This window comes from Tachysurus fulvidraco, chromosome 11 (genome assembly GCF_022655615.1).
Source record: "Tachysurus fulvidraco isolate hzauxx_2018 chromosome 11, HZAU_PFXX_2.0, whole genome shotgun sequence".
Classification (NCBI taxonomy): Eukaryota; Metazoa; Chordata; class Actinopteri; order Siluriformes; family Bagridae; genus Tachysurus; species Tachysurus fulvidraco.
Window position 1 is genome coordinate 12,828,131 of NC_062528.1, and position 15,275 is coordinate 12,843,405.

The following is a 15,275-nucleotide window of genomic DNA, read 5'->3' on the forward strand; positions in this document are numbered from 1 at the left end:
ATGTGCGTCCTTGAGACTGTAAGTTACGTTTATTAATGGTTAAGATACGTTATGCGACTGTTTATGTGCATTAATAATTCCTATCACATTTATGTTTGTAATAATTTTTGGTCACGTGTCATGATAGCATGAGCATGTTCAAAGCTTAGCTTGCTGTTGCAATCGCTCATACTGGCAGCAAATATTTAATTCTTTGTATATGTTTGTTGTTAAGCTAAGATATTAGAATTTTGACACACATATATTATTTATAAAGCTTAATCGTATTTATCGCGATTACCTACGTTAGATGTTGAAATTATTTCCGGAGTAATAGCGCCATATAGTGGCTAAAGGTGAATAATTTACCTTTCTTGTATATGTTCTATTTCACTGTTTGTTGAATTAGTCTAAATGCATACTTTATTTTACCACTTGTAAATTCCTGTTAAGTGAATTTATTATTTGTTTTATTTCAGAAACCACACATACATATACACACACAGACAAACACATAAACCCAAATGGAAACTGAACATGATTCAAGTGGATTTTCTAGAATAAATCAGAGCGTTTGAACCATATATGTCGTGGACATTCCATTATTGCATCATCCCAAAACCTTCTGATCGTGGTTGAGGACAAGTGTTGACACATCAGGATCTCACACGCATATATCTAAAACACTGTGTGTATGTGTTATTTTTATCTTATTGTGTGTGGACACTACAGATCGACAAGGGTAGGCTTCAGGTATTGTAAGATTACATGGTGACCTCCTGAAGTAATATTGCATTTAATACTCCTCCCAGATTTAATAAGATAAATGAGATACCCCTACTCCCTGACAGCTCTCAACAAAGGAGTATGTTAGAACTCAGAAATCAGCTCATATGATAGCTATTCACAGAACAACTACTGTATAGTCAAAACACTCCACAAAGCTAGGCTATGGAATAAGCATGACAACAAGTGTGGAGCCAATGTGAAAAAAAGTAGTCTAGTCCAGGGGTTCCCAAACTTTTCAGACAGTGACGCCCAATATAAGACTGCTGATGATCCCCCCCCCCCAAACAAAAACAAATACATCCCATAACTGTGAAATGCTTACAGACAGAATACAAAAAAGCTGCCTGTAACACACATACAGCTTTGGCTGGTGCCTTGGAACAATTATAACTTCATAACCGCCGTTTCATTTTTTATCAAGTTTAGATCTCAAAATAGACCAACCGCTGTTTAACAAAACACTAAATGTGCGTCTATCTAGAGCATGTTGTTGTGCTGTAAATTGTGATTGACGCCGTCACTTAACTGTCGTAATTAATCGGAGCAAATAAAGTTTTATTTCCAGTTTATTTTAATTATCCTAAATTTATACTCGCATCATTACAACCTTTTTTAAAAAATATATATATATAAAAGGAAATATAGTTTCTGGAATTCATCTCACGACCCGCCGCCCCCACTCTGCGACCCCCCGAGTCCCCACTTTGGGAACTGCTGGTCTAGTCTAATGAGTCCAAAATTCCTGTATGGTTAAACGGCAATATTTCTTTTTAAACAGTTATTAATCAAATCAAAATGATAATTAAATACACAAAAAAAATAGATCTCGATACCAAAGGTCCCAAAAAGTGATGCTTCGGTTATATACAACTTTAGCTATTTAACTCATTTATCCATATTCTCATCACCAGGATAACTTGAAAAGTTGGTCAAACCCACTGATGAAAGTGGTCCCAGATGGAATCACCCTTGACAAATCTGCAGGGAGACATCCTACATGCTTATTTGTGAACAGAAAATTTTGAACATAAAAATAAATGTATATATAAGCTAGAGAATCAGAGACTCCTACTAAAGGATAGACAGCCAGTGACTTTGTAGACAAAGGTTTCGTTTTGTGATTTGTTTTTGCAAACTATGCTTGAAGGACTATTTCATAGCTCGCTGTGTGTTTTTGTCCTCATATACACAGAAAAGAAGTGATGGAAAATTCCTCTGGAGAATTCATGTTTGTGCTTCATGGATTGAATGACACATGGACAAACAGATATATTTATTTTGCATTCGGTCTAATTATCTATATTATGACTTTATTCCTAAATATGACACTAGCTATTACGATCATACTTGACAAAACACTTCATGAACCTATGTATATGTTTGTATGCAATTTGTTTGTTAATGGGATACTTGGGGCTTCTGCTTTCTATCCAAAAATCCTTGCTGACCTTTTATCAGAATATCATGTTATCTCCTATATAGGATGCCTCTCGCAACTTAGCCTAATTTATTCTTATATTTTCTGTGAATACACATGTTTAACAGTCATGTCATATGACAGATACATATCCATTTGTAAGCCTTTGGAATATCATTCTATTATGACACCTCAGAAAGGTTTAAAATTGTTGATTATTACTTGGTTCTGTTCCATACTAGAGGCTGTTGTTGGGGTTTTGCTGACTGCCCGACTTCCGTTATGTAGTAATGTCATTGACAAGATTTACTGTTCTAACTGGGAAGTTGTTAAGCTGTCTTGCACAGATGTGACAGTGAACAATGTGTATGGGTATGTTATAACAGTTTCTAATACATCGCAAGCTGTATTCATCATTGTGTCATATATTAGCATTATAAGAGCTTCTTTAAGATCCAAGACACAGTGGGCAAAATTCATGCAGACATGCCTTCCTCATTTAATAGCAGTCACAAACTTTGCTCTTTCCCTGGTCTTTGATGTCATGTATGCACGTTATGGCAAAATCCAGGGAATGCAAGCTCTACGCAACATTTTGGGTATTGAATTTCTTGTTGTGCCTCCTCTCCTAAACCCAATAATATATGGATTTAAATTAACACAGATAAGACAAGGGTTTGTTAAAATATACCGGCAGAGACGTAAAGCTCTGCGTCATAGCTAATGTATGTGGTGGCCAGGGAAAACCCTCCAAGCGATACATATTTAATACAGTATATTCTGTAAATTATAAAATACATAGAAATATATAGTATTATATTTATATCAATAGTATATAAATATAATATACTTCTCAGAAGTACAGATGTTCCTGAATTAAATATATTTCCCTTTTGAAGTTAAGTAATGTTTTAAATGTTGCTTAGAAAGTAAAAAATAAAAGGAGAAACTCCTGAATGATAATAATATATCTTGGTATACTTATGTTAAACCATTACAGCAAAAAAAATGATTAGTTTACACTGTGAAACAAGTGATTTCTTTGATTATCAGCATAATCCCTATCAGGTACTGTCTCATCTCCTGAGGTAAATCATTCGAATTTCACAGACCAAATTATTTTTCTTTTACTTTCTTACATTAACGAGGAAATTATCACTGATTAACTTATTTAAAACTGTTTTGTTGACAAAATTAATTATTCATCTCTTTTAATGAATGAAACAGTTTATTCTGTCATCTATACACAGTGTGTAGGCACCCTTTTCTGTTTTGCTAATAACAATCAGAATTAATTATGCATGTGTCCATTTAACTATCACAATTACATATAAAAAAAAAAAAAACCTCAACAACAAAACAATGAAACCATGTGAAATATACTTTTGGCTAGCAGGTTTTAGGCAGATTATGTTTAGCCAAGAACACAGTCACTCATGTGCTCAAGATCTGGCATGAATGTTTTTGTCTGTCTGTCAAATGTTATAGAGATAAACTATGTAAACTGGCTAAAACCTGCATATTGTTTGATGATATTTATCTTCTTTTTCATGTCTTAAATTTATTGTGTCTTTAAATGCATACAGTGTTTAATGACATAAAGCACACTGTTGCTACTGAACTCCCAGATAAACAACTTACCAGTGTTAATTGAAACCCATATAGTTTGGGAGAAATGTCTGTAGAAAAGTATTAGAAGAATACAATAGTCAATCTATGGAATCTCCAAAACTGCAATATTTTTTTTAAAAACAGTTGTTAATCTGATTTAATAAATGCAAGAAATAGAACTTGATACTAGAAGGCCTCAAAAATGATGCTTTGGTCACATACTGTACAAGTTTAGCCCTTTGTGTTTAGATCTCAAAATAGACCAACCGCTGTTTAACAAAACACTAAATGTGCGTCTATCTAGAGCATGTTGTTGTGCTGTAAATTGTGATTGACGCCGTCACTTAACTGTTGTAATTAATCGGAGCAAATAAAGTTTTATTTCCAGTTTATTTTAATTATCCTAAAGTTATACTCGCATCATTACAACCTTTAACATCTAAAACAATTTTAAAAATAAATATAAATAAATATAAAAAAAGAAATAAAGTTTCTGGAATTCATCTCGCGACCCCCCGCCCCCCACTCCGCGACCACATGAGTCCCCACTTTGGGAACTGCTGGTTTAGTCTAATGAGTCCAAAATCCATGTATGGTTAAACGGCAATATTTCTTTTTAAACAGTTATTAATCAAATCAAAATGATAATTAAATACAAAAAAAAAGTAGATCTCGATACCAAAGGTCCCAAAAAGTGATGCTTCGGTTATATACAAATTTAGCCATTTAACTTATTTATCCATATTCTCATCACCAGGATAACTACAAAAGTTGGACATTGGCTAAACCCACTGATGAAAATGGTCCCAGATGGAATCACCCTTGACAAATCTGCAGGGAGACATCCTACATGCTTATTTGTGAACAGCACATTTTGAACCTAAAAATAAATGTATATATAAGCTAGAGAATCAGAGACTCCTACTAAAGGATAGACCGTCAGTGACCAACTTTGTAGACAGAGGTTTCGAATTGTGATTTCTTTTTTGAAAACTATGCTTAAAGGACTATTTTATAGCTCACTGTGTGTTTTGTCCTCAGATACACAGAAAAGAAGTGATGGAAAATTCCTCTGGAGAATTCATGTTTGTCCTTCAAGGACTGAATGACACATGGACAAACAGATATATTTATTTTGCATTCGGTCTAATTATCTATATTATGACTTTATTCCTAAATATGACATTAGCTATTACAATCATACTTGACAAAACACTTCATGAACCTATGTATATGTTTGTATGCAATTTGTTTGTTAATGGGATACTTGGGGCTTCTGCTTTCTATCCAAAAATCCTTGCTGACCTTTTATCAGAATATCATGTTATCTCCTATATAGGATGCCTCTCGCAACTTAGCCTAATTTATTCTTATATTTTCTGTGAATACACATGTTTAACAGTCATGTCATTTGACAGATACATATCCATTTGTAAGCCTTTGGAATATCATTCTATTATGACACCTCAGAAAGGTTTAAAATTGTTGATTATTACTTGGGTCTGTTCCATACTAGAGGCTGTTGTTGGGGTTTTGCTGACTGCCCGACTTCCGTTATGTAGTGATGTCATTGACAAGCTTTACTGTTCTAACTGGGAAATTGTTAAGCTGTCTTGCACAGATGTGACCGTGAACAATGTGTATGGGTATTTTATAACAGTTTCTAATACATCTCAAGCTGTATTCATCATTGTGTCATATATAAGCATTATCAGAGCTTCTTTAAGATCCAAGACACAGTGGGCAAAATTCATGCAGACATGCCTTCCTCATTTAATAGCAGTCACAAACTTCACTCTTTCCCTGCTCTTTGATGTCATGTATGCACGTTATGGCAAAATCCAGGGAATGCAAGCTCTACGCAACATCTTGGGAATTGAATTTCTTGTTGTGCCTCCTCTCCTAAACCCAATAATATATGGATTTAAATTAACACAGATAAGACAAGGGTTTGTTAAAATATATCGGCAGAGACGTAAAGCTCTGCGTCATAGCTAATGTATGTGGTAGCCAGGGAAAACCCTACAAGTGATACATATTTAATACAGTATATTCTGTAAATTATAAAATATATAGAAATATATAGTATTATATTTATATCAATAGTATATAAATATAATATACTTCTCAGAAGTACAGATGTTCCTGAATTAAATATATTTCCCTTTTGAAGTTAAGTAATGTTTTAAATGTTGCTTAGAAAGTAAAAAATAAAAGGAGAAACTCCTGAAAGATAATAATATATCTTGGTATACTTATGTTAAACCATTACAGCAAAAAAAAAAAAGATTAGTTTACACTGTGAAACAAGTGATTTCTTTGATTATCAGCATAATCCCTATCAGTTACTGTCTCATCTCCTGAGGTAAATCATTCGAATTTCACAGACCAAATTATTTTTCTTTTACTTTCTTACATTAATGAGGAAATTATCACTGATTAATTTATTCAAAACTGTTTTGCTGACAAAATGAATTATTCATCTCTTTTAATGAATGAAACAGTTTATTCTGTCATCTATACACAGTGTGTAGGCACCCTTTTCTGTTTTGCTAATAACAATCAGAATTAATTATTCATGTGTCCATTTAACTATCACAATTACATATATAAAAAACCTCAACAACAAAACAATGAAACCATGTGAAATATACTTTTGGCTAGCAGGTTTTAGGCAGACTGAGTTTAGCCAAGAACACAGTCACTCATGTGCTCAAGATCTGGCATGAATGTTTTTGTCTGTCTGTCAAATGTTATAGAGATAAACTATGTAAACTGGCTAAAACCTGCATATTGTTTGATGATATTTATCTTCTTTTTCATGTCTTAAATTTATTGTGTCTTTAAATGCATACAGTGTTTAATCACATAAAGCACGCTGTTGCTACTGAACTCCCAGATAAACAACTTACCAGTGTTAATTGAAACCCATATAGTTTGGGAGAAATGTCTGTAGAAAAGTATTAGAAGAATACAATAGTCAATCTATGGAATCTCCAAAACTGCAATATTTTTTTTTAAAAACAGTTGTTAATCTGATTTAATAAATGCAAGAAATAGAACTTGATACCAGAAGGCCTCAAAATGATGCTTTGGTCTGTACAAGTTTAGCCCTTTGTGTTACTAAACTGTATACCTCACATACACTTAAAAATGGCCTTAAAAGAACATTTGAACTTTCAGACATTTGACCTCACTATGACCTTCAGTTCATCTGTTCATTGGAATAATAATTCCATATAAATCCTACAATCATTCACAGGGCTCTCAAGTTTTGAAGACAGGCAAGTGTGACATCTCAAGCAATCAATAGAACATCAGTCCGACACACAAGTCAACTTAATCGGATACAGAGTGTGTCGAACCAAATCCACCACATCCGCCTTTTTTAGCCAAATTTCAGATATTTAACTTACATTCAAGGTGATCCAGTCAAATCTACTAATGTGCATATTCAACTCTATCAGACAGAGACTTTAATTAAACATTTGACTAATTTAACTAACCAAAACACCATTGTAAACATTTATTCACAAGTGTTCTCTGTAAACATCAGTCCCTTCAAATTTCTTTGACAATATTTTACTTATGTCTGGTCTGCATATGTACTGTGGATCCTGGAACAAGCTCAGCTAGTGTCTTGGCATGTGGGTTTTACTGATGCCGCATATGAGATTGCAAATCCACCAGCCTTTTGTGTATATGTTGTGGGGTTGACTGTTGAAGCACAGCGCCAGAGCATGGGAGTGTGCTCCGCAGGACTCTGCCCATTAGCATCTGTGCAGGGGATTCATTCAGGCCTGTCACTGGTGTGTTTCTTAGTGACATTAATACCAGATGTGGGTCTGTGCCTGTTTGCATCGCTTTCTTCAACACATGTTTGACAGTCTTTATTGCTCTTTAAGCAAGTCCATTGGACTGAGGGTATCCAGGAGTGGAGAATGTGAGCTTAAAGTCCCTATATTGCTGCAAATGACTTCATCTCGTAGCTGTCAAATGGAACACTGATTTCATTTTTTGTATTACTGAGTGGGCTGATTTGTCAGGTAAGTTTAGCACCTCTGGGTATTTTGTCAGATAGTCCACTCGCAGTAGATAAGACTGAAGTTTCACAAGAATCTCCACTCCGACCTTCATCCATGGTAGTTCTGGAACGTCATGTGTGATGAGTGGCTCTTTCTGATGTCGTGGCTGGAGTTGTTGACAAGGCGCACATTTCTCCACCTGGATACCTTGGTGAGCTATGTGTAGCTTATCTAAGATGACTTTTTTGAAGCTCTGAGGTATGATTATTTTGTCTCCTACCATCATGATTCTGTTCTGTATGCTGATTCTGTGTCGCATAGGCCAGTAACTGTGTAGGTTGTTGTTCACGCTGCGTCTTTTCAGTGGCTAGCCGGTTTCTTACTTTCTTACACAGATCTTGCAACAACATGTCTGCAAGCAGTGGCCTCTTCAGCTGTTGTGTCTGTGGGCTCAATGCATCAGTGGCCTCCAAGCCATGCACAACTTTCTCATCATAGAGGTCTTCACCTTCTTCAGCCTCTCTAGTTACAGTTGCACAGGATAGCGTATCAGCAATATACATATGCTTGCCCGGTGTATATGCAATGTTCAATTCATACTTTTGTAGTTGTAAGAGTATTTGCTGCAAATGTGCTGGGCCCTTGCACAGCTGTTTCTGCATGATGTTCTCGAGGGGTTTATGATCTGACTGCACGGTCACTGGTTTGCCGTATATATACTGGTGAAACTTCCTCGCTGCGAAGAGTATGGTGAGTAACTCTTTCTCAATTTGAGCATATCTTTGCTCAGTATCAGGGAGTGCTCGTGATGCGTAACACACAGTGTTGCCTCTTGCAGGAGACAGGCTCCCAAGCCGTCTTTTGATGTCTGCTTGTATTAGTAGCTTTTTGTGATCATAGAATCTAGGGCTGGGAGACATGGCCTAAAATAAAAAATCCCCGATTTTTTGTATATTTATATACACACTGCTGAGACAGATTCCAAGGGACCGTCTGCAAAGTGCAAACCCCGAAAAGCAAATACTATAAAAACAATCAATAACTTCACTTTAATACACTGTACTGTCACCAAATTCAGCTCACACACCACTGATGTCCTGATAGTTATACAACAACACATATTTGGGGGAAATGTCTTTTTGTATAATTTTTATGATTTTTCATATAAAAAAAACAGTGCAGCGTATTACAGTGAAGTTATTGAATGTTTTTAATAACTTCACTGTAAAATTTTTCGGGTTTTGCACTTTGCCGACGGTCCCTTGGAATCTGTCAGGTGTTTGCACATAGAGACTTATGTACTTTGTCCAACGAGGAGGAAAGCTGATTTTGAGGAAAATTAGGTTGTAGCTGCCTCTCTACATTACTACGATAAAAAAAGAGGTGTTATTTGTGTAATAAAAGTGTTTAGCTCAGGAGTTATTGACTCAGGAAACTCGAATCTGTGAATATTTGGCCAACTTTACTTAAGTCTCAATACACAACATAGAGTATAATTTTTGTTGATGCTTATAACAGGGATTCTCTGCATCCATGATCACTTTCCAGTGGGCCACCTTCTCATCATACTGTATACAGTTTCTAAATGTTTCTAAGACGGTAGGTTGTTTTTTGGCGGTGTGCTTGTGCTGCCACGGTCTTTTTCATTTCGCAGGGCGCAACATCTCTCCCACTCGACAGCATGGCTCTGTTTAAGGTGCTGCAGTAAATTAGTCGTACTGCTACCTTTGCTAGCAACAGACTTTAAACACACTTGGCAGCGGGGTGTTGTGTGTTCTAGGTCTGATGCCGCAAAACCGAACCAATTCCGTATGACAAATGACACTGTGCCTTTATTGGGAACGAGTTCTTCCCTGCTCACTGCCATGTTGTTTGTGTATCTCTATGGCAAACGCATGGGGGGAGGGCTGAACCCATTAGGAACTACGGGAGCCCAGAGGGGAGCGTCAGTGGATGTTAAAGAGAAAGCCGATTGTCATTCAAACAAATCGATGTAAACTACACATTCGAGTTAAGCGATAAAATCAATTTATCGCCCAGCCCTAATAGATTCTAAGCACAGGTGATTTTTAGAGAGTGGCCTTTCAACTCTCTGAAGTAGCGCTATGATGGGGATTCCACTGCCATACCACATCCTTTCTCAGCAATTGCCTTAGAGGCGCTGTGAGTGAAGCTTCATTCGGAATGTACTGAGCTAAGTACTTAGTCATGCAGAGTAGACGTTGCAGGCCTTGTTTATCCTCTGCAGCTGGCATGTCCATGATCACAATCACTTTTGCATCGTGAGGTCGGAGGCCGTCTGGTGTGTTTATGTGTCCCATGAATAAATCATTTCCCATAAATCATTTTCACGGAGCAATCTTTCTTTGAGATTAGGGTTTGTTATGCTAAATACAAGCTGGTCTCTAAGCATGTCATTCTCACTTGCACCAAACTCACAGTCTTTGCTTTTTTGTCTCAGCTCTGTGATGAATCTTTCCACTGTAATGCATTCGGCCATTTGATGAGACCAGAATTGATCTTTTTACTGACTTCCGCAACTGCAAGGCATAAGTAATCAATAGAACATCAGTCCGACACACAAGTCAACTTAATCGAATACAGAGTGTGTCGAACCAAATCCAAAACACATATGATAGCTATTCAAAGCACAATATAAGCACTATAGTCAGAATACACCAGAAAGCTAGGCTATGGAATAAGCATGGCAACAAGTGTGGAGCTAATGTGAAAAAAATTAAGTCACGTGCTGGTTGTATCGTGCTGGACGGAATGGTGCAAGAACTCTGTGCTTGTTTCTGATTACTGCTCATCACTAGTGGAGTTTGTGACTGTAAGATGCGGGCCATTATATTTACAACATGAATTCACCATGGTTTTCATTGTCAGAGTGTACATTCCCCTAAGCTCTAATGCTAAAGAGGCACTATGGGAGCTCTATGGGGCTATTAGCAATCTGCAGAATGTTCACCCCGATAGACTGTTTATCATCACCGGAAATACATTTAATATAAAGTACAGACCAAAGGTTTGGACACACCTTCTCATTCAAAGAGTTTTCTTTATTTTCATGACTATGAAAATTGTAGATTCACACTGAAGGCATCAAATCTATGAATTAACACATGTGGAATTATATACGTACATAACAAAAAAGTGTGAAACAACTGAAAATATGTCATATTCTAGGTTCTTCAAAGTAGCCACCTTTTGCTTTGATTACTGCTTTGCACACTCTTGGCATTCTCTTGATGAGCTTCAAGAGGTAGTCACCTGAAATGGTCTTCCAACAGTCTTGAAGGAGTTCCCAGAGATGCTTAGCACTTGTTGGCCCTTTTGCCTTCACTCTGTGGTCCAGCTCACCCCAAACCATCTCGACTGGGTTCAGGTCCGGTGACTGTGGAGGCCAGGTCATCTGGCGCAGCACCCCATCACTCTCCTTCATGGTCAAATAGCCCTTACACAGAGGTGTGTTTGGGGTCATTGTCCTGTTGAAAAGGGGGTGTGTCCAAACTTTTGGTCTGTACTGTATATATATAAAACACAACATCAAAACAATCAAACCATGTGAATTACACTTTTGGCTAGCAGGTTTTAGGCAAGTTTAGCCAAGAACACAGTCACTCATTTGCTCAAGATCTGGCATGAATGTTTTTGTCTGTCTGTCACAATGTTATAGAGATAAACTATGTCAACTGGCTAAAACCTGCATATTGTTTTATGATAGCTACCTTCTTTTTCATCTCTTAAATTTGTTGCCTCTTTAATTGCATACAGTTTTTAAGCACACTGTTGCTACTGAACACCCAGTAAGTACTGAACTTGCCAGTGTTAATTGAAACCCATATAGTTTGTGAGAAATGTCTGTAGAAAAGTATTAAAAGAATACAATAATCAATCCATGGAATCTCCAAAACGGCAATAGAAATCAGAAATAGAACTTGATACCAAAAGGCCTCAAAAATGATCCTTCGGTCACCTACAAGTTTAGCCCTTTGTGGTACTAAACTGTATACATACTTACACATACACTTAAAATGTCCTTTAAAGAACATATGAGGATTCAGACATTCGACCTCACTATGACTTTTAGTTCATCTGTTCATTAGAAAAATAATTCCATATAAATCCTACAATCATTCAACTGCTCAAATTTGAGCAAATGAAAATCTCTTATACATGTATGGACAGACAGATGCACAACCTAATACAATAATGCCTCCAACACCTATTACAACTGACTTCAGAGTGAGTTAAAACATTCCCAAAGTCTTAAAATTAGTTCAATGCAGAGCCCCGCAACCACTCATCAGACGCTCTTAACCAGTTCTGAAACAGGTGAAAACCTGGCCAGCAGGAGCCACCTCTGCTCTTCAGTACTGCTTTCAGTGCACTGACTGGAACATCATCAGGGAGGCTTCAACCAACAGCAACTTCATCAACTTGGAGGTGTAAACGGCATCAGTGACCAGCTACATCGGTTAGTGCATTAATAACATGACCGTCTCCAAGACCATCACCCACACACACGCTCCAACCAGAAGCCGTGGATGACTGCTAAAGTGCATGCACTACTGAAGACTAGAGGCCTAGTATCCACAGATACTTCCTGGACAGCGTAGACACCCAACAACTGTGGCAGGGCATACAGGCAATCACGATCTACAAGACAGCTTCACCTGTCTGTGATAGTGATGCACTAATTGACTATATGCTCTCTTTGAGGTGCAAAGGAAGGCAAGGAAGACCATTCCATCAGAACAGCTAGAGGATGTCTTCACTGACATCTTCAACATTTCCCTGAGCAGCGCTGTTGTGCCTACGTGTCTCAAGACAACCACCATTGTCCCCATCCCAAAGAAGTCTACGGTGTCCTGCCTCAATGAATATCGTCCCAGCGCACTCAAACCCATCTTTATGAAGTGCTTGGAGAAGCTCGTCATGAGGCACATCAAGACCCAGTTACCACCCTCCCTGGACCCCATACAGGTCGTGTATTTTCTAAACTGCTCCACGGACGATGCCATTGCCACGTCACTTCATTGAGCCCTCACCCACCTGGACAATAAAGACACGGTACTGTTCATAGACTTTAGTTCAGCAGTCAATACAATCATCCTTCTGCACCTGATTGGGAAGCTGAGCCTGCTGGGACTGAAAACCTCCCTCAGCTACAGGATCCTGGACTTCCTGACTGGGAGACCTCAGTCAGTCCGGATCGGGAACAGCATCTCCAGCACCACCACATTGAGCACAACCCACTGCTATTGAGCACAACCCACTGCTATTCACCTTGCTGACTCACGACTGTGCAGCAATGTACAGATCGAACCATATCATCGAGTTCGCCAATGACACGACCGTGGTGGGTCTCATCAACAAGAACGATGAGTCAGCATACAGAGAGGAGGTGCAACAGCTAACTGCCTGGTGTAGAGCCAACAGCCTGTCTCTGAATGTTGATAAAACCAAAGCGATGGTTGTTTTCAGAACAGAGCAACCACTTTCTGCTGATCATTGACGGATCATCTGTAGAGATCGTCAAGAGCACCAAATTAATTTTGTACATGTAGCGGAAAACTTTACCTGGTCACTTAACACCAGCTCAATCACCAAGAAATGCCTATCAGTGTCTCTACTTCTTACAAAGTCTGAGAAAGGCACATCTTCCTCCCCCCATCCTGACTACTTTTTACAGAGGGACCATTGAGAGAATTCTGAGCAGCTGCATCACTGTCTGGTTTGGGAACTGCACCATCTCGGATCGCAAGACCTGCAGCGGATAGTGAGGACAGCTGAGAAGATCATTGGAGTCTCTTTTCAAGTCAAGTCAAAAAGCTTTTTTTGTCATTTCAACCATATATAGCTGTTGCAGTACACAGTGAAATGAGACAATGTTTCTCCAGGACATGGTGCTACTTAGTATGTAAGTCTTGGCCACATAAAGTGCAACTGTGCAACTTGGTGCAAACAGTGCTGGACAAGACAAACAAGACAGACAAAACAGTGCAGACAAAAGACAGTCAGACTCTTCCCTCTTTCATGGACATTTACACCACATGCTGCATCCGCAAAGCCAACAGCATTGTGGTTGGCCCCACACACCCCTCACACACACTCTTCACCCATCTGCCATCTGGAAGAAGGTACTGAAGCATTCAGGCCCTAACGACCAGACTGTGTAAGAGTTTCTTTCCACAAGCCATGAGACTCCTTAACAAATGAACTGAACTGTACTTAGCACAACACACACATCAACTGTATGGACTGCATAGACCTACACCATATCCACACTCTTCCAATATATATCCATTAAACTGTTTACATGCTGTTTTGCACATTGTTTTTGCTCTTTGCACATGCTGTCTCACATTTCAGTCAAATTACTGTTTTGCACAATACTTTACAATATCTCATGTAACTGCTGCTATAATACTGTGTTCATTCCACTATTTAAGCACATGCAATATTGTATGAACATACAGTTGAACATTTATACTGGTTGGTGCTGTTTCTATTTATTGTCTTTTGTGTATTGTCTTTTGTGTATTGTCTTGTATTTTTTGTTTGCACTGTCTTTTGTCCTGCACTATCGTTTTTGTCTTGTCCTGCACTGTTTGCACCAGGTTGCACAGATGCATTTTATGTGGCTAGGACTACTTACTAAGCCCTTAGCTCTGTCTTTGTTTTATGTAGCACCATGGTCCTGGAGAAACATTGTGCTATTTTACGGTGTACTGCAACAGCTATATATGGTTGAAATGACAATAAAAGCTTCTTGACTTGACTTGAAGTACTCTAGTCTAATGCAAAATCCATGGAATCCCAAAACTGCAATATTAACAGTTGTTAATCAAATCAAAATGATAATTAAATACAATAAATTGATCTTGATACAAAAGGGTTCCAAAAGATATGCTTCCGTCACATACAAGTTTAGCCATTTACTCATTTACCCATGTTTTCGTCACCAGAATAACTTGAAAAGTTGGACATTGGCTAAACGCACTGATTAAAATGGTCCCAGATGACAAATCTGTAGGAATATGTCCTACATGCTCATTTGTGAACAGCAAATTCTGAACTTAAAAATAAATGTATGTTGTTCAAATTTATGGAGGAAAAAACACTCTTTGCCCTCTGCATCGGCAGCCTAGAAGAGAGTGAAAAAGGCGGCGGTTCAGCACCTCGCCCAGCAGTTCTGAGCGTGATCTTCTAAACTTCAGGCCCATGGTCAGTACCGTTGGGAGTGAGAGTGAGGCAGGGTGGCAGAAACTCCTGCCAAAAAGCAAGGGCCAATCAGGAGTGCCGCTGGAGCATTCACCCTCCAGGAGGAGTGCACAGCAGAAAGCTACTGTAGGCTCAGCGGCTAGGGAGAGATAAGGGGGCATGCCTGATGGAAATAATGGATGTTATCTCTTTGATATTCTTTTTCAAAAACCTCCAACTGATCC

The 15,275-nt window shown here is 38.2% G+C and overlaps 2 protein-coding genes across 2 annotated transcripts; both read left to right on the forward strand.

The window, feature by feature from the left end:
* Positions 1–1,685: 1,685 nt before the first annotated feature.
* Positions 1,686–2,931, forward strand: LOC113643619 (olfactory receptor 1509-like). Its single transcript, XM_027147969.2, has one exon. It carries the CDS (start codon positions 1,971–1,973, stop codon positions 2,907–2,909), a length of 939 nt encoding a protein of 312 aa, XP_027003770.1. The 5' UTR covers positions 1,686–1,970; the 3' UTR covers positions 2,910–2,931.
* Positions 2,932–4,558: 1,627 nt separating this feature from the next.
* LOC113643618 (olfactory receptor 1509-like) lies at positions 4,559–5,794 on the forward strand. Its single transcript, XM_027147967.2, has one exon. It carries the CDS (start codon positions 4,856–4,858, stop codon positions 5,792–5,794), a length of 939 nt encoding a protein of 312 aa, XP_027003768.2. The 5' UTR covers positions 4,559–4,855.
* The last annotated feature ends 9,481 nt before the right edge of the window (positions 5,795–15,275 follow it).